This window comes from Pan troglodytes, chromosome 3, assembly GCF_028858775.2.
Source record: "Pan troglodytes isolate AG18354 chromosome 3, NHGRI_mPanTro3-v2.0_pri, whole genome shotgun sequence".
NCBI classification, from domain to species: Eukaryota; Metazoa; Chordata; class Mammalia; order Primates; family Hominidae; genus Pan; species Pan troglodytes.
In genome coordinates, this window is record NC_072401.2 from 45539730 (window position 1) to 45565349 (window position 25620).

The window sequence follows — 25620 nt, forward strand, 5'->3', positions numbered from 1 at the left end:
CTTTCTTTTTCCTAGGACCTACCCATTGTCTTCAACATCTTTACTCATTTGACTTTCATACAAATATATATCTCCCCTCCTCTGAAAAGAAAAATCTTCATTAATCCTCCTGTCTCTCTAGTTGCCATCCTGTATTCCTTTCACTGCCACTTTATAACAATAACTACCAACATTTCACCTCTCAATTTCCTCAACCTAAACTTGCTTCTACTTAAATCTTTTGCTAAACTCCATGTTCTATCTCAGCCCTTATTCCTAAGTACTACTGATGATGTCCTCTAAGCCAGGGGTCCCCAACCCCCAGGCCACAGACCAGTACCGGCCTGTTAGGAACTGGGCCTGTTGGGAACCCGGCTGCAGAGCAGGAGGTGAGTGGTCTGCGAGTGAAGCTTCCTCTGTATTTACAGCCACACCCCATCACTCGCATTACCACCGAGCGCTGCCTCCTGTCAGATCAACAGCAGCATTAAATCCTCACAGGAGCTTGAACCCTGTTGTGAACTGCACATGCGAGGGATCTAGGCTGCATGCTCCTTATGAGAATCTAATGCCTGATGATCTGTCACTGTCTCCCATCACCCCCAGGTGGGACTGTATAGTTGCAGGATAACAAGCTCAGGGCTCCCATGGATTTTATATTATGGTGAGTTGTATAATTATTTCATTATATATTACAATGTAATAATAATAGAAATAAAGTGCACAATAAATGTAATGTACCTGAATCATCCTGAAACCATCCCCCCAACCCATCCGTGGAAAAAAGTGTCTTCCACAAAACTGATCCCTGGTGCCAAAAAATTTGGGGACCACTGCTCTAAGCAATGCCTCCTCCTTTTGCTCTCAGGACCTTCATTATCTCTTCCTCTGTATCTGCAACCCTGTGCCTAGAATGCTGATTCAAGAAAAAACCCAACACGTCCTTTGCCTAGAACACCCTCCCCAAACCCCTGTAAACCTGGTGAGTCCCAGGAATCTTTTCATTCCCAGCTCAATCCTCATCCACTGTTTAGAGCTTTTCCTACAGTCTCCAGGTAGACGCCAAGCATGCCCTCTATGCTAACAATGAGCCTTGTACAGACTTCCAATAAATCTAACTCATATATGTCTCCTGCAGGGTTCCTTGAAGATGTCCCTTGTCATTTTTCAAGTACCACTCCAACATTTAACACTTGGGAACATTCCCCTGCAGGTAAGAAGTATTTTTTTCACTTGCTAATTATCTGGAGTACAGAGCCTTCTCTCAGCATAAGTCACCAGTCCGGAACAAAGGGAGTGTCATGTTAATAACACCATTATTAAAAGACTACAAAATGGCAATGCATGGGAGTGTGTTATAATAGCAGAATATAATGTACCTCCTTCACTTCTTTCACTAATTCCCCAAGAGTTTTGCCTTTACTGCAACTGAACAGGGAAGGCCCTTAATGAGTTTGAATTGACCAAATATTAACCAGCCTCCAGTGTGCAAACTGATTTTAAAATAGCCCTTGACCTGGAACTACAGGTGTATTTTCAAATACACACCCTGATAAGAAAGGACAGACAGGGATAGAGTTCAATATCTATAAGCTTGCCAAGTCAAAAGTTCCTCATTATAAACTCTAAAAGTAGAGCAGTATTTTAGATATGGTTTGAATATGTTCATCCTTGTCTAAGAAATCTTGACAAAACAGGTTACATATAGCAAAGTCTACTTTCAGAAAACAAAATCCAGCTGGACATGTGTCAATAAAAACCAACAGTACTGCATTGATAAATAAATAAATATGCAGCGAGGTAACCTAGTCACAGATAGCTAGAGACAACAGTTCTAATGAGTCAAATCACACTACAGAAGTAGTTTCCATTTTAAATACATTATGGTGTTAAAAAAGGAAAAAACTTAATTCCGAAGGTATTTTATGCATGGCTTCCTGAACATCTTTTCTCTTAACAAAAGCTTGTTAGCTTTGTCGAGTTAAGGAAGTCAGCATAGAGAAGCTGGTATTTCCTTGATGCTAAACTATACCAGTGCTAAAAACAAAACAAAACAAATCCCAACCTAATTAATTCTATTTTGGGTCTAGTTTCCAAGGCAGTTTTCACAAAGACTATTCTCAGCCCACTGTTCCTAGTTTTGTAACTTCAACCTTCAGTAGCTGGAAATTGTTATATTTTGGGTAATTCCTTGACACTTATGTTTTATTACAGACTCATTTTATTCTACTTACTATCAAGGGTAAGGGGAAAAGTGTCACTACATTGATTCTAAAGTTTTAGTACTAAGAATCACGTTTACGTTTATTTCGTGATATCATGTGATATGTTCCTATTAGGGCTTTGTAATTTGGGTTACATCAAATTCATCAACATCAACTTTCAGGTGGAATCCTCCCCAAATCAGAACTGCCAGCCAGTCTCAGCAACCACATAAACCAGAAGAAAAGGAATCAGGAAACTTAGATTCTAGTTTCAAGAGCCACGAACTTGACCTTGGGCAATCCACCTCACTTCTGTAATTCAAACTGCAATGCCTGCTTCCAAAGTATGCTTCTGGAAACAGTTTACGTGTTTTGGGTTTCTCAAATAAAATGGAATTTTCTAAACAGACGGTTTGATACAACAATCTATTCTCTGGCCCAATTTCCCAAACCATCCAGTCCATAAGGTCATAAAACTGCATTTCTTCACAAGTTCTTACCTGCACCACTATATTACCAAACACGCCCGAATTCCTTTTCTAGCTTTGAACAGATAGTAATATCGCATCTACTTATTCTTCAATGTGAAAGAAGAGTAATCTATAGAAAAGGAAGTGAAAAGTCTTCATGAATTAACGTCGGGTTATATGAAATCTACTGGTAGACAGAAGAATTGCACTGTCTGTCGTGCACTCAAAAGAAGCTGGAAGATTACTATTATGTCACGTGCATGATACTCTAAAACCTCCAAAATCTATCATACTGAAAAAGGATGGAGAAAATGAAAGTGCATATGGGGCAGCGCGAGAAGCCAAGCCTCCCGCGTCAGGATCCAATGAAATGATACAGCCGACGGTGGCACGTCTCTAGTCCTTACTAACTTTGTTCCCTCTACTGAAAAGAGAGGTGAGGTGGCAGCTACTAACTGCACCGCAGCCCCTAGGAGGACAGGTTCCCTCCTGATTCCAGCGTCGGCCCCAGATCCTGAAGAAGGGACCGGAAGAGGATGAAGCTAAACTGTAAGCCGGGTTGAGTGGCCCATTTCTCCTGGGCAGCGGCCGCGGTCATCCTGGGAACCGCACCGCCACTGGGATCCCGGGTCCCGACCCCCTCTGGAGAAGGAGGAAGCAGTGACAGGCAGGGAGGAAGGTGCACCGGCAGCGTGCAGCCTCACCTGACGCTGGACGGGCCCCACCCTTGCTCTCAAGTGTCCCGCTTCCAACCAGGACCCAGCCAGGGCGCGGCGTCCGCCTCTCTCGGCTCCACTTACTTTGTCGCTGGTGCTCTCGGTTTCGTGGTCGCCGCCGGCCGCCTCTCCCTCGCGGTGTGGCAGCGACACCGCTTCCCTGGGGCCGGGGCAGCTTCCCCGGTGCCTCAGCTCCAACATCTTCCGCTCCCGCGCTGCCGTGGCGGCCTCCTCAAGCACCCCGAAACCTGAGCTGCAAGCAGGGTTCTGCAGGCGGGGCGCCCCGCCACCTCGCAGCCGCGCCCTGGAGTCCCGCGGAGCCGCAGCCACTAACGCGGCCCCACCATAGAGCGGCCGCCGCGCCGGTCACCTCCAAAACGGCATCAACGAGAGAGCGCTCGAGGCCGCCTGCAGCGAGCGCGGCTCCGGCGGAGGTCCCGGGCAGGCTCCGGGCGCCAGGCGCGAGCAGAGAAGGCGGAGACGCGGCCTCCGGTTGCCAGGTGCGCGTCTCCACGCAGAGGCCCAGGTAGGAGGAGGAGAAGGGGCGGGGAGAAAAGGAGGACGCTTGACCCGCTTTAGCGCGGCTCTGGGCTCCCGCCGCCGCGCAGGCCCCTCCCGCCCCGCCCCCCGGAGGCGGACTCGGAGCCGGCTTGTCCCGGCCCCGCACACTTCTCCCTGCCCGGGCCTCCCGCACCAGGTCTCGCGCCGCAGGCCCCGCCCCTCTGCGCTGCACTGCGGTTCCCACAGCCCCGCCTCCCCGTGAGGTGACGTCAGGAGCCCGGCCCGCGACCCCGCCCCCGCCTCTGCGTGCTGGCAGGTGGGGGCCTGAGAAAAGGTGGGAGCGGTGGGGCGGGAGGAGGCTGAGGAGCTGGGAGGCGGAGGCGGGGCCAGCGCGGGCTGGAAGTGAGCGTTGAGAACTTGCAGGCTAGTCCCTGGGCCGCTGCGAGGGCTGGAGGAGCTACTCAAAGACGCCCGCTAAATGTTAACAGCGCTCAACACTGCTCCTTCAAACGCCTCCCCGGCCTTGTCAGCTTGACACGCGCGGCGGGTCGGAGGCTCACTGGACCAGAAACTTGTCTGGCAGGACGGACTGGTTGGCCCCGCGGCATTCCAGCCCAGTGTCATCACCTTGAAAACAGGAGATGCTTTTGCCTCACTGGGCGTCCAGAGGTGCGTCGGCCAACAATTCCGATCACAACCGCAGCGCCGTCTCCCAGAAACTCAGTACTGAATCTCACAAAGGTCACCACCTAGGATCCCAACACAGTGTGAGATGCTATGGGACGCCGTTGCCCTCCAGCTAGTCTCTGAGCAGTGGTGGACCTTGGGCTGCCAAAGCGGGAACAGGAAGGGCACAAGATATGCATTAATTCTAGTCTTAATCCTGTTAGAAGGTGATTAGTTTTCTTGACATGTATCCGCCACCCGGTCATTACTGACAAGCTAACAAATGAAAAAAAAAAAAAGAAACAAAGAGAAAAAAGAAAAAAGGCGGGCCTTCACACAGGACAAGGTTCAGGAGAGCACCCTTATAGAAATAGATCAACTATGTAAATTCCTCAAGGTCTTTACTGACACGGTAAAAGTAAGTAAAGTGTTGAAAATTTACTAACAAATGAGCAAAACCAAAAGTCAAAGTAGGATGCATTGAAAAGCAGAACACAAAGACATCATTTTACCTCACCAAACAGATCTTTGAAGCTGTGCGGTTAGTTTGGGTTGCACGTTTTCAAAAGGATGTCGAGAAACCATAATTTGTTCCTTATGGGGTGGATAACTGAAATGACAGAGAAGATTTGAAAATAAGTCCCTACTGAACAGAGAACTATGGGGTGACTACATTAATAAATTGTCCAATTGTTTGGAGGATCGGAAATGAAGGAGTGCTTGATAGTGAAGAAGATAATAAGAATAATGGCTGAAGAAGCTAGTGAAGCCAGTAGTAGGGTTTCCGTCTCTGGCTACTACCCTACCCTGCATAAAGGATTAGAAGTGCTCCATTCTAACTCTCTGGAAGTCAAGAAGCCTGAGTTCTACTGCTGCCAATGCCACTAATTGCATGGCCTTGGTAAGTTATTAACCCTCAGTGTCCTCAGCTGTAAACGGATAGTAAGGATGGCCTCTGTGGTCCCTTTTAGCTCTTAGACGATCAGAATCCAGCCTTTGCTTTCCCCCATGGTCCAAGAAAAGGAGACCTACTACACAAGGTACCTGAACAACTTCCTGTTTCCCCTTTCCCTAGTCCTCTCATGGCCTCTTTGACTTTTTCCCTTTGCTGCAGGAGGAAAAAAGAGAGTGAGAGGAGTGACAGAGGGGAGCAACAGAGGACAGTAGTGCGTGATAGAAGAAACAGTATTCCCCAACCCAGGAAAAGTGGGACCAATGCAAAGACTGCCAAAATAGAATGTGAGGTTCTACTTACCTCACCTTCCTTAAGCTCTGCTCCTTCTTGTGTTTTAGCTAAGAGAGCAATTTCTTTCAATCTTCTTCATTATAGCTATTACCACTAGTTGAGTGAATAGACCGAGTCCAGACAGCAGAAACCGGCTTATTCATCTTTACAGGTCTAGCTCTTTCCACAGTGCCAAAAACCACCCTTCTATAGGTAACAATGTTTGCTGAAGAGGTGAATGAAGAAATGATGGGATGGCAAAGGTACAGCACAACAAGGGAAATTTATACAGTCATATGTTGTTTAACAGTGGGGATACATTCTTAGAAATGCATCATTGGGCAACATCACAGGGTATACTAAACCTAGATGGCATAGCCTACTGCACACCCAGGCTACGTGGTATAGCCTATTACTTAGACAACTGTAACACAACGGTAAGTATTTGTGTATCTAAACATAGAAAAGGTACTATAAAAATATGGTATTATAATCTTATAGGCTACAGTGGTATATGTGGTCCATTGTTGACTGAAACATTGTTATGCAACCCATGAATGTATAGTATTTATGGTTTCTTCATTTAAAGTCTATTTTAGACTTACATAGACACTCACTTTTCTTCATTTTCACTTTATATCAGAGAGAAGTTGATTTTAATACTTATTAAAAGTGGTTGTAGTAATGACTTTATTTTATTTAAGATACTGTACAATATACTCAACCACAACTGGCTTACGGAACTCTGTGTTCTCAGACTTTTTCTATGTCTTTTTTCTAATTTTTCCTTTTTCTTTCTTTTTTATTTTTATCTTTCTTTTTCATTCAGGGAACTTATGTTCTCTAAATTTATTGTATTTGTGTTTGGTAACACAAAATCTGGCGTGTAATGGTTTCTAAGGCTTTACCTGTTAATTTTTCTTGTATTTATCCTGCTGAAGGGCTTCATGGAAACCCTAAGCATATGCATGGGCCTAATCACGTAGTACAACCCAGCCAGCACTTCTTGGATTGATTTTAAGATTTTCCAGCCGGGCGTGGTGGCTCACATCTGTAATTCCAGCACTTTAGGAGGCTGATGCATGAATGTCTCTTGAGCCCAGAAGTTCAAGACCAGCCTGGGCAACATATGGAGACCCCATCTCTACACAAAAATTTAAAAATTAGCTGGGCATGGTGGCGTGTGCCTGTAGTCCCAGCTACTTGGGAAGCTGAGGCGGGTGGATTCCTTGGGCCTGGGAGTTCGAGGCCTCTGTGACCCCTGTTCACTCTACTGCACTCTAGCCTGGGTGACAGAGTGAGACCCTATCTCAAAAAAATTTAAAAAAAAATTTTTTTTCACCTTCTAACTCCTAATGAGGAATTTGCTAGAGAGATGAGAGAGAGTGCTAACGTTATTGCTTATATGGTTTTTATTTTAGATTACTGTTTACCTTCTCTTTTGCTGGAAGTAATAAGAGCATAAGATGCAGAGACGTTGCCTGAAGTAGTGAGAGTAGATGAAGCAGTTTGTTACCACTCTTCCCTGAATACCCTCAGAATGTTCCCAGACTGATAAACATGCCCCTCTGGGGTGGGAATGTGGATCTGAGCTGCTTTTCACATCAGAGGCTCAAAGGTGCCCTGCTGGAATGTCCCCAGCTTGCCAGGGGCGGAAGAAATCTTCCTCAGCCAAGCGTTTCCAGTTGCTTAGATACCCAAGTAACAGCTTTTGTCGCTTGACCTATCTTTCTCTGTTGCCCTCTGTCAGCTTTGTTTATAAGTTAGAGGTAGGAATTTCTGATTTAGGCCACCAGAGAAACATTTTATGGGAAAATCTTGAAAAACAACTTATATTTACATTTTTATTTTTAATGGAATTGCACGGGAAAACAATGGTGTACTATCAAGTATTGTAGTGAGAGAGTATCAGAGGAGAGAGTGCTATGGTGTAGTTAGAAGTATGGAGTTTCTATACCAAGAACCCTGGGTTTGAATCATAGCTTGAACCTAGCTTGAATCATAGCTTGAATCTAGCTGTGACCTAATTTGCTTTCAGCAACATTTTCATCAAACACAGCTGAAGCTATATCCTAAATGACATGTTCCTTCATAATTTAATAATTCTTTACATAACACTTTACAAAGCACTTTCGCATACATTATATCATTTCTTCTACTCAACAATCTACAAGCTAGGCATAACAAATATTACTCCTGTTTTACAAGGAAGAAAACCTGAGGCTCAGATGTAAAGGGTTAGAAAGGAAAGCTAAGTTTTTATACTTAGTATAAGTATAAAACTTATACTAAGTTTTATACTTCAAAATCTGCCTGGTCCATGATGTAGTACAAATATATAGCAGCAGAAACAAGCAACTTCTAAAGCTGGGGGTGGGGGTTAGTTTGTTATAACAGGCACATAAATTCTGAAGCTAGCCTGAGTTCAAATCCCAGCTCTGCCACCTACTGGCCTTAGGCAATTAGCTTCAGTGTCCTCGTGCAAAATTAGGATAAGGTAATATTTTCTTCCTAGGATTCTTATGAAGACTAAACTGGTTAATATATGTAAAATACTTAGAATAGTGTCTGGCCATCGTGAAGCACCACACAAGTGTTACTTATTACTATCATTCATATTATTGAAAGCTACATTTCTTGAGGAGAACAATATTTGACTTCTAAATTCGCTAAACTGCAACACCCCAGAGGACTGTGAAGAAATAAGGATATGCTGATATTGCTTTGGTGAGGTAGGTAGAAATTATGAAATGGGGTAGAGAGACTTTGCAAACATGTACAAAGAAATCAGCCTACCCAATTAGTTAATTTGTGCCTTATCCTTCTGAGGTAGTACAATTAATGAATTTGGCATTCCCCATTATTAACTGAAATCAGTTACTACTCTTCTACCTTGTATATAATATGACGACTGTGGAATTCCTTCCATTTCTAGGTTCTTCACTGAATCCTAGTAACTCTAAGCAAAGTAAATTTCGTTTTAATTTCTTTGTAAAGTAGGCAACATATTTCTTCTATAATTTTATAAATTGTGCTTTTAAAAATGGGTATATGTGAGCTTTTTATACTGCATGGTTCAAGTATTTTGTTATTGTTGAATATGGCTATATATATATATATATATATATATATATATATTTAGAGGATATCATTTGGAGAAGTGGAAGAGATTGGTAACTGTCTTTAGAAGGGCCGAATCACTGATTTGCTTCAAACTATGTCAGTTATCCCTCTTCAACAAATTGCAGAAATCCAGAGGTATCAGTTAAAGCATGTGGCAAAAAACTGATTCTGGCTGAGTTGGGCAGACAAGGAACTTATTGAAAGGATGTTAAGAAGTTCACAGAACTCTTGGAAGAACTGAAGAACCCAGCATAGAAAACTGGGAGAAACAAGGAATTTCAAGCAACAGTCAGGATTACAGTCAAAATTATTCCTAAAACCTCAACTGAGGCCACCATTGCTAGATCCACTGGAACAGGACATGACAGCTTGCTCTGTCACTGAGGTAGGCACCAGTCACTGGTTGCCACAGTTGCAATTGCTAATCCTTTCTTACTTAGGTTTTTTTCTTCACAAACTCTTTATTATTAATAATAGTTTAATAGGAGGAATCATATTCTGGTAAAATGCAATAATAGCCTAAGATTTCTGTGAAAAGAGCCTTGCTAAACAGATAAATAAAAGTTTTAGTTTATATCTTTTACAAGAGATAAACACTATACTTCTCTTCTAAGACATCCTACTTATTTATGTTTTAACTCCTCTAAAATCACTGTGTGTCTTACAATTGATGCAATAAGAAATAGTTTTATTGGCCATTTTATTTTTCTTCACAGTACATAAAATATGGTGCATTTTAAAAATGATTTAATTGAGTCTATGAAGTACAATACTCTAAAGATTATTGTTAGGAAGATCACATATCTTGGATTTTTCCAGATAGTCCCAATTATATGTACTTTTTTCTTTCAGTGAAGAGTATTTATTAAATATGTAACTATATATGTTTTTTTATTTTGAAAACTTTTTCACATCTATATATTCTCATAGCAAAAAAAAATTTCCTAGACTATATGAGGCCTCATTTTTTGTTTGAAAAATATAGTCAATAATATGTTTTAAAAATTATTTCACTGGTGAATGTATTTTATTCCTGAAAATTAAAAAAGACTTCTAAAGTTTACATATTTTTGGTAATACCTATTGTTTGTTGCAATTGTCTCTTTTCTCATAGTTTGATTTACTAAAAGATATTTTTGTCGTATTTTCAGAAATGTCATTGATTTGCCCCCCAAATTATACTAATATCCCAAATTATTGTGGAGATTAATTTCCCCTTAACAATAATAATTTATGCATTTTACCATTTAGCATTTGATGCATTTTTATGCATTTAACTGGGAGGAGTTGGTGAATGGGAGTAGTAAAGACTGTGGCCTCCAGACAGTTGGGAAAATCCTAGAACAGGAAATCTATTAGAGTGTCTTTGGTTGGACCAGGACTGGTTGTTAACCTAAGATGCTTAAGAAAGACCTAATACAGCAGTGGTGTTCTTTTGTTTTGTGTTTTTGTTAACAAACTGGGCTTCAGCAACATACCATGCAGAGTGTAAGTTCTGTACTATTGCTTTTAAAGAACAAATGCCACAGTGATTTACTTCGATTAGGTTTTGCCAAGTTATTTCCAGAACATCTTATTCAAGGACACTTTGAGATTTCATAAGGCAAAGCTTTGCATTACCTTACTTGCAAAGCAAATTTAGACAAATTTGGTGATCTTGTTAAGAGAATAAGTGAACAGTATTGATCTGTATATATGTAGATTAAACCAATTTTTCAGAACTGTGGAATCCTTGACAAATATTTATTTATTTTTATTGTTTTTTTCTTTTTTTTTAGAGACAGTGTCTCACTCTGTCACCCAGGCTGGAGTGCAGTGGTACAATCATAGCTCACTGCAACCTCAAACTCCTGGGATCAAGGGATCCTTCTGCTTAAGCCTCCCTAGTAGCTAGTACTACAGGCAGGTACCACCAGGCCAGGCTAACCTATTTATTTATTTATTTATTTGTAGACAAGAGTCTTGCTATGTTGCTCAGGCTGGTCTCGAACTCCTGATCTCAAGTGATCCTCCTGATTGTTAACATACCAGTGTTGGGAAAAATTGATTTGGAAATGAGCAAAAGAAATTTCTGGCTATTCTTACAGTGGACCTTAAGCATGCCTAGGGGGCCTGCTAGGCACTATTTGATTTCATAGGGGGATGCACCATTTTTTTTTTAAGATGGGGTCTCACTATGTTGTTCAAGCTGTGGTGCAGTGGCTATTCACAGGCTCAATCATAGTGCACTACAACCTTGAACTCCTCTTGGACTCAAGTGATCTTCCCACCTCAGCTTCTGGAGTAGCTGGACCACAGGTGCGCACCACCATGCCCAGCTGGGGATGCACCTTTGATTGTCTTTGATCAAATAGGCTGTTTTGCAACTCTGTTGGAATAAAAAAAGTGCTTTGTGGAAAACTGATAACCACGTTCTTGTTCATGGCAATGTAAGTGAATTTTGTCTGATAGAGAATATAAATCATTTTAAGTCAGAAACCCATTTGAACTAATTTTAATGTATCTCTAGTTCTCTCATTTGTAAATGCATGAAATCTTTGATATGTGTTCGTTTTATATTTGTATAAGATTTGTGATTTTTGCACTTTTGGAAATGATACTTCAGCTATAGTAATAATGCATGTTTGTTTTTATTCGATAAATATTCATCTACATATGTAACAAATATTTATTGAGTACCTACAATGTCAGAACACAGTGCTAGGCACTATATAGCAGATATATATATGTATATATACACAAATGATACATAAATTCACACTAGAGTTAAAAAGTTAAACAATACAGTATTATCTAGAGCATATAACAACATAAAGGTGATTTTCCATCTTTCTGGAAACACTTCTTTCCCTAGAAATAACCACTGTTGTTAACTGTTTGCCAGAGTTTCTTGCAGATCTGTTTCTTATGTAAGTATATATGCACATGTATATATTCTACATAATGTTCTGTGACATAATTTTTTATTTAATATTATGCCTTAAAGCACTTTTTGTGTTTATAAGTACATTCTAATTCTTTAAAATCATTATATATATACATGGTGTGACTGTACCATATTTTACTTAGCCATTTGTACAGCAGACATTTAGGGATTTCCCCGATTTTGTAGTTATTAAAATAACACTGCAATAAACATCCTTGAACATATATTTATGAAACATGTGCAATTCTATAGATACCTAGACATGGAGCAATAGATCAAAGAATACGTGCATTCAATACTTTGATAAATTCTACAGGATTTCCCTCCCAGATGGCTGTACCAATTGTTATATGTTGATTAACTCAGATTCCTATTATAATACCTCTGAGGATGATGTTGGGGTGGAGATAGAAATATGTTAGAATAGATAGAATAGGTTGTGCCACTAACTTCTCTAACTGGTGTGTGGACTTATCCTTTCTTTAATTCTAACACCAACTGCGAGAATTGCTTATTTTAGAACTTCCATTTGAGAAAGCTGAGGCCAAATGCAGGAAATTGCAGTTTTCGCAGTTTTCTTTCATTTCCCCTCACCCGCCTACTCTGCTATCACATGAAGATCCAAGTTACATCAGATCCTTCTCCTCTCCCAGCTCCATTACTTACCAGGAGCCATCTCAGGCAGGCTGGGGTTTTACTTTGTGTCTTCGTCCATTCAGGGTGCGGTAACAAAGTACCATAAACTGGGTGGCTTAAACAATTTATGCTTATTTCTCACAGTTCTGGAGGCTGGGAAATCTGAGATCAATGTTCTGGCAGATCTAGTGTCTGGTGAGGGCCCTCTTCCTGGTTTGCAGATAGCTGCCTTCTCATTGTACCCTTACAGGGTAGAGAACAGAGAAACAGAGAGGCAGAAAGAGAGAGAGAGAGAGAGAATGAGAAAGAGAGCACTCTCATGTCTGTTCTTCTAAGGGCACTCATCCTGTCATGAGGACTCCACTCTAATAAACTAATTTCCTCCCAAAGGCCCCATCTCCAAATACCATCACACTGGGAATTTTAGGGTTTCAAGATGTGAATTTGGAGGTGACACATTCAGTCCATAGTACTTTGTTTTAGAATTTTCTCTCCAGACATGAGTCTGACAGCACATACCCCTGCTGATGTGGAGGAAGAGTGGTAGACAGTTGTGGCCCCACCCTTTGAAACCAAGGATGCAGCCCTGATGAATCACCTTTGAAGTCATTCTTTCCTTTTCTTGAAGAATAGTTCCTGTTTGCAGTCAAATCGCTCTATCGTAACTGTCCTATAGAATTTAAATCTGACAGCCTTTCTTCATTTTGTCCTGTCTCCATCTTCTTCAGTTCAAACTGACAGTATTTCTGCTGATATAATTCTATAACCTTTGTTATCAAGTGATAGTCTAGCCGCACTCTTGGTGTCCTCTTCCAAACATGCCTTCACATATTTTGCAATATGGGCAGGCTGAAAATTTTCCAAATCTTTAAGCTCTGGTTCCTTTTTGCATAACAATTTCTTCTTCAATTCATTTCTCACTTCTTACATTTTACTAAGCAAGAGGAACCAAGACACTCCTGTAGCACTTGGCTTAGAAATCTGCATAGCTAAATATCTAGTTTCATCGCTTCCAAGTTCTGCCTTTCACAAAACACTAGGACACAACTCAGACAATTTCTGTGACATTTTATGACCAGAATCACGTTTCCTCCAGTTTCCGATAATTTATGTTCCTCTTTCCATCTGAGATCTCCTCAGAATGGCCTTTAACACCTGTATTTCTGCCAACAGTCCCTTCATGACTGTCTAGGTTTTTTTCTAGCATGCACCTCAAAACTCTTCTGACCTCTACCTTGTACCCAGTTTTAAAGCCTCTTCCACATTTTCAAGTATAGTTTGCAACACACCCCATTCTGTATACCAAAATCTGTATTAATTAGCTTGGGCTGCCATCACAAAATACCATAGACTGATGGCATAAACAGAAACTTATTTTCTCCCAATTCTGAAGGCTGAAAGTCAAGATCACAGTACCAGCCTGACTGGTTTCTGTTGAGGGCCCTCTTCCTGGCTTGCAGACGGTTGCCTTCTTGCTATGTCCTCACATGGTGGAGAGAAAAGGAGAGCTATCCAGTGACCTTTCTTATAAGGACACTAATCCTATCAGACCATGGCCTTACCCTTATGAGCACATGTGACTACAATTACTTCTCATTACAGAACAGAATATTTAAGAGGCTACAAGAAATTGAATCAACATATATTGCTGAGCAGCTGCATGTGGGAAAGGAGGGGTGAGGAATTAAGAAACGTAGGCACGTTTTTGACTTGGGTGGCCAGGTGGCTGGTGTTGTCATTCCTGGAGACTGGGACTACAGGAGGAGAAATAGGGTTGAAGGAAGATGGAAGAGAAAAAATGAGATGCCTGGTAAGTATTAGGTACTATTGGTCATTTTACATATGATATGCTTAATCCCTACCACAAACGTGTAAGGTTAATCTACTGATCATTTAGATGAGGACAAGGAGAGAATCACTTGCCCAAGTTCAAACAAGAATCAGTAGAGAAGTTACATCTGCCACCCAGACCCTACCCTCTCTGCTCCACCCACTGGCTAGCTCTATGTCCATGCTCACACATGGATACTTCAAGGAGCCTGTGACACATCTCAGGCAGGTGGCAGCAGGAAGCCGGCCTTGCTAGTTTTAAGAGCTGTAGATATTTGCTTGCAAACCATTCGCATAAAGACAGTTACAGAAGGGGTCAGAATAAGAAAGTAAGATAATTTCTTCATAATAAGCCAAAATGTAAGGGCCTCAATCATATCCTATCTCATATCAGAAGCATCAGGATGTTTTCCGCATTCTATGAAGCACTTTAATCAGTTATAAGTAGCAATTCGAATTTGGGCAATGAGCTAATAGATAATTTCCTACCAGATGGCTCCATTGAGTGTTTTATAAAAAGTAGCTAGAAATGTGGGATTACCTGTGAATTCCCAACTGTTTTCTGAACACAGTAGCTTCACTTATTCAGAGATGTAAAGACAGGTATTTCAATATTTATTTTTGCAAGGCTCATAATTATTATTGAATATTGTTTTTATTCATAATTTTTAATAGTTTCATCTCTTTCACATTTTAGGAACTATTTCATGCATACTGTTTAAATGCATCATATTTGAATAACCAGGTATCCTAATGTGGAACCTGGGATATTTATTTATTTCACAACTATTCATTGAATTTCTGTTCTGTGCCACATACTATTCTAGGTGTTGATCTATGACAGTTAATCTGACAGACAAAAATCACTTACCCCTTGGAGCTTATATTCTTGGAAAGGTGGAGAGAGGAAAGACAGACAATAAACAAATGAATATATAAAATGTTAGCTGGTAAGTCCTATGGAGAAATATAAAACTGCTAGATGGGAGGGTAGGGGATTATGATGGGGTGGCAGGGTGAAATCTGGGAGGGCAGGGGTATTCTATTTTATTTAGAATGGTTAGAGGAGACCTAACCACTAATCGTCAGGTGCAATTTGAGCCCCAGACTGAAGGAAGTGAAGTAGTGAATCACGTGAATAATCCAGGTAAAGAACAATCAAGGTAGAGAGAACAAGTGCAAAGGCTCTGAGGCATGAGTTTGCTAAACATCTTCTGGAATCTACAAGGAGGTCAGTGTAGCCAGAGCTGAATGAGTGAAAAGAAGATGATCAGGGGCCAGCCTGACTTGGAGTGTGTGTCGGTGGATCATGTAAGCCCTTGTAGAACTGATTAAGGACTTACACTCTGAATGAGATAAGCACCCAGAGATAGGAAGCCATCAGAAGGTTTTGGTTTGTTTTATTTTTTGTAGAGACAGGGTCTCACTCTGTTGCCCAGCCTGGTCTCAAACTCCTGCCTCAAGTGATCCACCTTGACCTCCCAAAGTGCTGGGATTACAGGTGTGAGCCACTGCGTCTGGGATTACAGGTGTGAGCCACTGCGTCTGGCCTATTGGAAGATTTTAAGAAGAGGGATGACATGATCACCTAAGTTGTGAAAGGATTGTCCTGGTGCCATGTGGAGCATGGACTGTAGGAGCTAAGATAGAATCAGAAAACCAGTTGGGAGGCTTCTGAGATGATAGTGGCTTGTGCCAGCTTGTTAATTAAGGAGGTCATGAGAAAGCATCAAATTCTTTATGGTTTGAAGGTAGAGCCAACAGAATTTTCTTTTGGCTTGGAGGCAGGGTGTGACAGAAAGACACCAAGGTTTTTGGTTTGAACAACTGGAAGGATGGGACATCTCTTAGAGAGATGGAGAAGACTATAGGGGCAGTGGGACATAAGTTTGTGCGGTCTTAACTGTGAGTCTACCTGTTAGCATGTGGTTGTTAAGAAGTATAGACTATGAAATTAAGTCTTTGTATCAAGAAAGTGGGGTCTGGCTGTGAAATCTCTGTGCTCCTCACATGGGCTTAGGAGAGGCAGGGGACACCTCTGTATCTACACAGCTGCAATGGGCCCTACAAAGAATAATGTGCTCATGTACTTGTTGAAAGCTTCCAAGGGATGTGTGGATTCTGAGCCTCCCCCTTTTTAATTTCAACCGTGGCATTATATACATATAGTAAAGGTCACATATCTTAAGGGCAAAACTTGAATTTTTACATATGCATACACCCATGAAACCAGCATCCCAGATCAAGGTCTAAAATATTTCCATTGCCCGGGGATGCTCCCTCAGTGGCCTTGCCAGTCTATACTGGTTCCCCTCTTTCTGCAGAGGTAGCTACTATTCTGACTTCTGTCACCAAAGATATCTTTATTTCTTGGGCTTTATATAAACAGAATCATACAGCATGTGCTTATTTACATCTGATTTATTTTAATCATCTTATCTATGAGTTTCATCCATGTGATGTGTGTAGCAATAGTTCCTTTTATATATTTCATATTTTTCAATGATGTATGGTATAAATTGTATAAATAAACCAAAGTTTACTTATTCATCCTGGTGTAAATGAACATTGGCATTGTTTCCGGTTTGGGGATATTATTCATAAAGCTACTGTAAGCATTCATAAATGTGTCTTCTGGTGGACTTGCACTCATTTTTCTTGCATATATACCTGGGAATGAAATTTGCTGAGTCATCCTTTTTTTTTTTTTTTTGAAACAGAGTCTCGCTTTTGTTGCCCAGGCTGGAGTACAATGGCCTGATATCTGCTCACCGCAATTTCCGCCTCCCGGGTTCAAGCGATTCTCCTGCCTCAGCCTCCCGAGTAGCTAGGATTACAGGTATGTGCCACCACGCTCAGCTAATTTTGCATTTTTCATAGAGACGGGGTTTTGCCATGTTGGTCAGGCTGGTCTCGAACTCCGGACCTCAGGTGATCTGTCCACTTTGGCATCCCAAAGTGCTGGGATTACAGGCATGAGCCACCACACCCAACCGAGTCATTCTCTTTTAAAATGTTTGTAACTTGACGTCATTCCTATTCAAATGAAACCTCTATTTTTTAAAAAAGTCCCCTATCAACCAGAACAAAACTGTACTTCAGCACTTTGTCACATCTCCTACAGACAAATCTACTCCTCAAGGAATTTTTAATAATAAATGATTTAGTATTAATATATGCACTTATTATAGACCAGGCACCATTCCAAGTTCTTTACTTGAGCTCATATAATCATCAGAAGAACTCTTTGACGTAGACACTATTATTTTCCCCATTTTACAAACAAGGAAACGGAGGCATTAAGTCGAAGGATTTGCTTGCTGTCTTGCAGGTGCTAAATGGTACAGCCAGGATTCAGCCAGGTCCCATTCTTACTGCAAGAGTTTGTGGGAAGTACTTTTGTTTTCTCCCACAGTTTATCTTCAACTACCTGTTGCTGCCATGTTCTCCTCAGCCTTGCCTTGCAGCATCTCCACCTCCCATCCTCCACCCACTTGACCCCATTTCTCTTTTTCCGTGGTACAATTTAGCGCATCCCAGCTGTCTCAATTGTGCTTCCTACTCTTACTATTTCAAATATGCAAAAGCCTTTATCCTGAAGTTGACTATTCTCAGCAAGCAAAGATACCTCAATTACCAACCAACATCCACCCTCTTGAGAAGGGCAGATAGGGTGTTTGTATGGGAAAAGGGGAATAATTTTAAGTAATACAAATTGTGTTTTCCTGTCAGATGTGTCTTTGAAAAGATGTTTGTTTTGTTTTTGTTTTCACGGATTTTCTTTTTACTTCTCTTTCTCTGGTGTGTGGTAGGTGGTCTAGTATTTTGGTGACTGATGGGACATGAAGGATGATAGAAATAGATGTGGCAAAGATGACTCCAAGGCTTTGATCTCGGGGACTACTAGAGAATGACTGTGTTTGCCAACAGCAGGGAAATTGAAAAGAGTTGCTCATTCCTCCCAACCCCCAAAGGAATTAGCAGCTGTGGGAGCTGAGAATGTTTTTTGGACATGGAAGTTTGGAGAGGATAATGCAACACTGAAGTAAACACATTCAGGTCGTGGGAGTTGTGTGAGACTGTGGTACAAGTGGAGAAACGAAGACTGCAGATAGAAGACTTAGGAATTGCCAGCATAGAGGTGGGGGTGAAGCAGCAACTGGAAACTATTATTCAAAGAATGAGAGTGCAAAGGGCTGACTGAGTGGGGCAGGGAGAAGTGTGGGAATCCAGGAATGGTAATAAGCAAAAAAAAAAAAAAAAAAAAAAAAAAAAGATGGAGAGGTAAGTAGAGAATCTGAATGTTATAGCATTATGGAAGCCAAAGAAGAAAAATGTTCAACAACAGCTGCTAACATTTATAAGCCTTTAATAGTGACATGCATTATTTCAGTTAAAATTCTCAAAAACCATATGATCAAAATACTGTTATTTCACCTGTCCTCACTGATGGACATAGTTTATTGAGGTTAGATAATTTGTCTAGAGTCATACAGCAAGTAATCATATCAAGATTAGCTGGACTGTAGGATCACCACCTGTAAGTACTCTATAGGATGCATTTGAGAAGCCAAAGTTTAGATAAAATGGCTGATAGTTATATAATCTTTATTGTGTCCCAGGCTCTGTTAAGTGCCTTTTTATACTTACTGAATTCTGACACAATTTTCAGATCTACTGTCCCCAAACCAAGGTGTAAGGAGGTGTTACATGACTCACCCAAGACCACACATTTGTGAAATAATGGAATTGGAATTAGAACCCTGTCAGTTTGTTCCAGAATTTATACAAAAAAAAAAAATGTTTAAGAGGGAGAAAAAGCCATCTTTCCATTTTAGCAGTTAAAAAACATCCAGTCTTTTTGTTTCCTACAGTAGATCTCTTTAACTTATTCCTCGTATCTAACTGAAATTTTCTATCTTTTGATCAGCATCTCCCCAACCTCTATTCTCCATGACCCCAGCTGCTGGTAACCGTCATTCTACTCTCTGCTTTTATGAGTTCATTGTTTTTGTTGTTGTTGATTTTGAGACAGAGTCTCTCTATGTTGCCCAGGCTCGAGTGCAGTGGTGCAGTCTTGACTCACTGCAGCCTCTGTCTCCTGGGTTCAAGCCATTCTTGTGCCTCAGTCTCCCCAATAGCTGGGATTACAGGCATGCACCACCACGTCCAGGTAATTTTTGTGTGTGTGTGTGTTTTTACTAGAGATGGGGTTTTGCTATGTTGCCCAGGCTAGTCTCAAACTCCTGGTCTCAAGTGATCTGCCCGCCTCAACCTCTCAAAGTGTTGGGAGTATAGGCATCAGCTACTGCACCTGACCTTGTTTTTTTTTAGATTCACATATAAGTGAGATCATGCAGTATTTGCCTTCCTGTGTGCGGTTCAGTTCATTTAACATAACGTCCCTGTTTCATCCATGTTGTTGCAAATGCTAGAATTTCCCTCTGTATTAAGGATAAATAGTATTCCATTATGTACATATATCACATCTCCTTTATCCATTCATCCATTGATTCCATATTTTGGCTATCGTGAATAGTACTGCAATAAACATAGTGCAGATGTCTCTTCAACAAACTGATTTCATTTCCCTTTTATATACACCTAGTAGTGGAATTGCTGGATCTGAAAGCCACTATCTTAACCTTTGTTAGATATATCTTATACCTTCTCTCTCTGCTCTGTGTCCACCTTGCAGTCTTAGCCTCTGAGAAAATCATATCCATTTCATGATCACCTGCCATCTTCCCCCTGCCATCCCCAACTTTTTCTTCTCAACCATAGAAAAGAACTTGGAGTTTCTGAAGGGCCCAGTAGTCTCAGTTGAGCAGATTTTAATTATAAGTGGAAAATCGCTGACTGCCCTAATATGGCAAAAATGTTAATCATGTAGGTAAAATTTTCTTCTGTCCTTTCTCATTTCTTTTCTCTCTGATGAAAGTCAAGACAAATATTAAATATTTCTCATTGCTTCTTAGGTGAGAAATGCCACCTATGAATGGTTAGGGGGGCAGTGGTAAAAATGGAAGTTTATGTGTTTATTATAACCAGAATGTAGGCTTGCCAGGTGGAGCAGATAAAAATACAGGATGCCCAGTTGAAATTGAATTTCAGTAAAACCACAAATAATTTGTTTAGCATAAGTATGTCCCATGTGGTATTTGGAACATACTTATATTAAAAATAAATATTCACTGTTTATTTGAAACTGAAATTAATACATGAGTTATTAAGAAATTATCTTAGGCAGTTACAGAGGGTAAAAGAGTTCTCAGTGAAATTTCCCTTTAATAAAAAGCAGCCCCAAACCGTTTCTTTTCTAACAGAAAGCAGCCTGAAAAGTCAAGTTGCAAGCATAGATATGCAAGCTAGAAGCCTGCATATGTAAATGTCGGCAGGTGTACCTGGAAGCCAGGTATATTCAATATGGTGATCCCTGCTCCCTTTTCTTTGTCACCACATGTGTGGGTATCATGGCACCGGCCAGAAAAAGCCACATATGCAGATGTCATGGTGACAGCCAGGTAGAAGCCACATTTGCTTAATAAAAGATCATGATGGGAGGGCCAGTCTTCTGCAAGCTATGTAAATGGCACACCTGGTCAAACCAATCCCCTGGGCCTTATGTAAATCAATCAGTGCCTCCTCAAGCCTCTGTATAAAATCAGTCAAATCTCACCCCAACCTGGAAACCGTTTTGGGCGACCGCTTTCTCAACAATGAGGAAACTTTCTCTCTTTCTCCTCTTCTTTGTCTATTAAACTTTCCACTCCTAAACCCACTCCTCATGTGTGTCCGTGTCCTAAATTTTCCTGGCGTGAGACAATGAACCCTGGGTATTTACCCCAGACAATGGAGCCATTTCAAAATTTCACTGGACATCTTGTATTTTATCTGGCAACTCTACCAGACTGTGAATTCCATCAGCTGTTCTCTATTTGGTATTTTAATTAATTCAAGCTAGCAATTCATGGCACAAAATGAGAAATGGTACAAAATGTTGTCTCTAGAATTTTGGTCCATTTTAACTCTCCTGGAGATATTTATAAACCGTACTTTCTGAATATTCTGATACTATGAGCAGCAGGAGACAGGATGCCCACATTTTCCAGAGAATGGGACACGCAGATGTATCTAACACTCAACAAAATTATATTTATGTTTGCTATGGTCCGAATGTTTATGTCCCCCCAAACTCATATGTTGAAATCCTCACCCGCAAGGTGATGGTATTAGGAGATGGGACCATTAGGAGGTGATTAAGTTTTGGGGATGAAGCACTCGATAATGAGATTTGTGCACATACAAAAGAGGCTCAAGGGATCCTCTTTGCCCTTTCCAGCATGTGAGGACAGAGCAAGAAGGTGCCACCTAGAGCCAGAACACAGTTCCTCCCCAGATGTAGAATCTGCTTTGATCTTGAACTTCCCAGTCTCCAGAACTACGGCAATGAATTTCTATTATAAGCTACTTAGTTTATGGTATTTTCTTATAACAGATCAAGTAGACTAAGACAATGTTATAATTTGAGTCTGGGTGGCTCATGACTATCTGGTTTCACAGTGAATTTGAGTATTCACTGGCTATATCTATCTAATTAAAAATGAGGGTCAATTCTGTGATTTTTGTATTTATTTACATCAGGCACATAGCTATTCAAAGTCCCTCCCAAGGCCTCTCGTTTTTAGTTTTAAATATCTGGTTATTCTTCACATAACCTACTTTTCTCTTGTTACTCACTTTTTCATTTTCTGCAGTACTCTACTAATTTCAGATCCCCTCCCCCTGCTTTATTTTGAGACAGGGTCTGGCTCTGTCACCCAGGCTGGAGCGCAGTGGTGTGATCTTGGCTCACTGCAACCTCTGCCTCCTGGATTCAAGCGATTCTACTGCTTCAGCCTTCCGAGTAGCTGAGATTACAGGCACGTGCCCCCATACCTGGCTAATTTTTCTATTTTTAGTAGAGACAGGGTTTCACAATGTTGACCAGGCTGGTCTGGAACTCCTGAGCTCAACTAATCTGCCCCCACTTGGCCTCCCAAAGTGCTGGGATTACAGGTGTGAGCCACCACGCCCAGCCCAGACCCCTTTTCTTATGTATAAAAGCTATTAAAGATATCTGATTAGAAACAAAACACGACTGCAATTGTGATGGATAGAATATGTATGCTGGTGTGTGACTTTCCTAATGTGGCTTCTTGTGCTCTGATAGATACAATGTTTTTATACTTTTTGACAGTTAAGAGTACCTATTATATCAGTACCATGGAATTGCCTTATAGTTTATACCCATTAACAAGTCCAAAAGAGAAATAAAAGGAATTGATTCTTTGTCATTTATTTATTTAGACAACAAATATTTACTCTGAGCCTGGTGGATACAGCTGTGAAGAACAGCTAGTCTTTATTTGTGCCATCCTTTTCCCAGAGCTTTCCATATCAGTCACTGAACCCTCACAACACTCTTATGCATGGGTACTTCAGTAATCATCATCTATTTTACAGATGAGGAATCAAAGCAAGGAGAGGTTGAATATCTTGCCCAAGGGCACTTTCTTAGAAAACGTCAGCAGGACACAGGCAGTTTAGTGTTAAAGCCCATTCTCTTAAAATTCACAGCTTCTAGGTGAACAAAACAGGCATGGTCCTTCCCTTAGGTAGCTTACAATATTCTCAGGTGCTATTTCCTTTAATAAGATATGCTATGTGCAAAACCCAAGACTGATTAATACAAGGTAAATATACCTACTGACTTTCAAAGCATGCGAATATGTATTTGCACTCGTTAGTTTTTCATCTTATTATAGGGGAGTAATATTTTAAAAATCACAGATATTAGTAAAATATTCAGTAATTATGGTCTAGTCTAAAGTGCTTATGTTTGATTATGCATATTTGTTAAATATGGATAAAAATCCAGAAAGACTTTAAAATACAAATCAATCTGAGCCTTATATGAAACTATTCTTATTAATGTGACATCTATGCAGAAACATTTCATAAATACTTACAAGTTAAAAGGTTAACATAATTTAGTAAACCATGACTGAGTATCACCCATGCAGCCTGTTTTCCATGCTGAGAATTCTTAGAATTCCTCTGAAACGATCCAAAACAACAGAAAAAGAGGGACTCCTCCTTAACTCATTTTATGAGACCAGCATCATCCCGATACCAAAACCTGGCAGAGACACAAGAAAAAAAGAAAATTTCAGGCCAATATCCCTGATGAACATCGATGCAAAAATCCTCAATAAAATACTGGCAAACCGAATCCAGCAGCACATCCAAAAGCTTATCCACCATGATCAAGTCAACTTCATCCCTGGGATATAAGGCTGGTTCAACATACGCAAATCAATAAACGTAATCCATCATATAAACAGAAGCAATGACAAAAACCACATGATTATCTCAATAGATCCAGAAATTCAGCATTCCGGGACTGTTAGCCAAACTGTGTCTCATAATAGCTCCCTTGAGTAGTCAGTGAGAACCCTGCCCATAAAGGATGTCCTGGTTCTGAAGAAAATATGAAGGCAAGGGTTTTACTTACTTCTTAAAGCTTGGTAAACGGTCATAGATATTACTTTAGTGGTGTTTCAGTTTGTCTCTTCTAGAGCTTTTGTAAGTTATTGACGTTCTCAGTACAGAGGTCATGATATTTCTCATTTTTTACAAAGACATTTTGCTTAGAGGGCATGGATAAAATTAAATTTGGTGGTTGGGAAAGATGGAGATATTATGGATTTAGGGAAAAATGATCCAAAAATATTTACTCAGAAGAGGAAGAAATCTAAAGGCAAAATATAATAAAACAATTCATGTTCAACTAATTCACATGATTAGTTTAGGTGACTAATTATGGACTGAAATTATTACAACATTTCATTTTTGGCTATTATTGCATAATAAGGAAAATGGAGAGGCCTTTGGAGAGCTGTTACAGTGAGTCCCTGGCTGACACTTAGTTCTAGTCTTTCTCAGTTCCTTGAAATGAACCTGATTTGATGAAATGGTTTGATAAGACAGATTTGCTTCTAAATAACCCAGTGGAGGGGATGGAGGGAAATGAGTGGGTGTATAGATTAAAGAAGATTGACCACATGTCGATAATTATTGAAATGGGCTTAATGGGTTCATTTTGTTCTTTCTTCTTTTGTAATTTTGAAACATTTCATAATAAAAGTTTGGAAAGAGAAGTCACTTTTAAAAATAGATTTTACTATTTAAAGCAATTTTAGGTACACTGCAAAACTGAGCAGGAGGTACAGAATTCCCACACACCCACTGCCCCCCCACATGCACATCCTCCTCCGCTGTTAACATCCTGCACCTGATTGGTACATTTGTCACAACTGATGAACCGGCATTGGGTACATAATTATCCATGCAATTCAGTAGTTTAAATTGGGGCTCACTCTTGGAGTTCTTTGTTATATGGATTATGGCAAATGTAAAATGACAAGTATTCACCATTTGGTATCATATGCAACAGTTAAACTGCCCTTAAAATCCTTCTGCCTATTCATGCCTCCCTCCCCACAACCGCTGACAGTCACTGATCTTTCACTGTTCCTATAGTTTTGTCTCTTCCAGGATGTTGTATAGTTAGAACTGCAAATCACTTTTTAAAATTTCAACTCAAAGTTAAAATCAGTATATTGTACATTACATCCGTTATTTATGTCCAAACAAAAAGAATGTGAATATAATGAAATTTGAAAATTTAAAACTTTTCCACTAAAGGATATGTGGGAAATATGTAAAAAAACCATCTCAGAGAGTGGTGCCTTCATCTCAGGAATGAATACAGATCAACCTCCTTTTTGTCTCCTTGAATCTGCTTATCTTCTCTTTGTCTTCAAAGATGCCTCCTGGTTTTCTTAGATTCCTTTAGATTGAAGACTCGCATTGGACCTGTTTTCTTGTCTTGGCCTTAACCCTCTTCTTAAAGCCCCACTCCATGTGAGTGACCCAGGTAAGATCTTTGCTCATCTGTCCCTACAGTGGAACAGATATCAGGCTTAGAAATAAGCCAGGCCACACATTTCCTGGCTAAGAAAAGACCCCATTTGTTCTTTTCATGTTTGCAATGATGGATAATATAATAAGAAGAAAATTTTTTTGAATGTTAACTTAAACTCCTTGTCTAATTTAATCTTCACAACAGCCTTAACAAGGTAAGCGTTAATATTGTTGGTACTTTGTAGATAAGGACACTGAGGCAGCCAGGGATTAAGTAAGTGGGTCACATTTGCCCTGCTGGTACGAGGTACATGAACCCTGGAATGGGAATTAGAAGGCCATGCTCTCCTTTTGCTTCTGCCGCAAAGCAGGTATG

The 25620-nt window shown here is 40.5% G+C and overlaps 1 protein-coding gene and 1 long non-coding RNA gene across 5 annotated transcripts in view; one reads left to right on the forward strand and one right to left on the reverse strand.

The window, feature by feature from the left end:
- The window catches only part of CDS1 (CDP-diacylglycerol synthase 1), a 97952-nt gene extending 93906 nt beyond the window's left edge, over positions 1 to 4046 (reverse strand). The window contains exon 1 of one of the 3 annotated variants that reach the window (XM_063809495.1): positions 3454 to 3986. In XM_063809495.1, the coding sequence (XP_063665565.1) occupies positions 3454 to 3570 (117 nt within the window). In that variant the 5' untranslated portion in view covers positions 3571 to 3986. Of the gene's footprint in view, positions 1 to 3453 lie in introns of all 3 variants that reach the window. The other 2 variants (XM_517179.8, XM_016951502.4) reach the window with 2 other exon arrangements.
- Positions 4047 to 4258: 212 nt separating this feature from the next.
- On the forward strand, positions 4259 to 22607 carry LOC104006040 (uncharacterized). Of its 2 annotated transcripts, none has more exons than XR_008547496.2 (5): positions 4259 to 5437; positions 14049 to 14256; positions 15104 to 15226; positions 16997 to 17115; positions 18089 to 18523. It is a non-coding gene; the product is annotated as an uncharacterized LOC104006040 (long non-coding RNA). The 2 variants fall into 2 exon arrangements; XR_010156550.1 differs by lacking the exon at positions 18089 to 18523 and adding an exon at positions 22081 to 22607 and having other exon boundaries at positions 4674 to 5437.
- The last annotated feature ends 3013 nt before the right edge of the window (positions 22608 to 25620 follow it).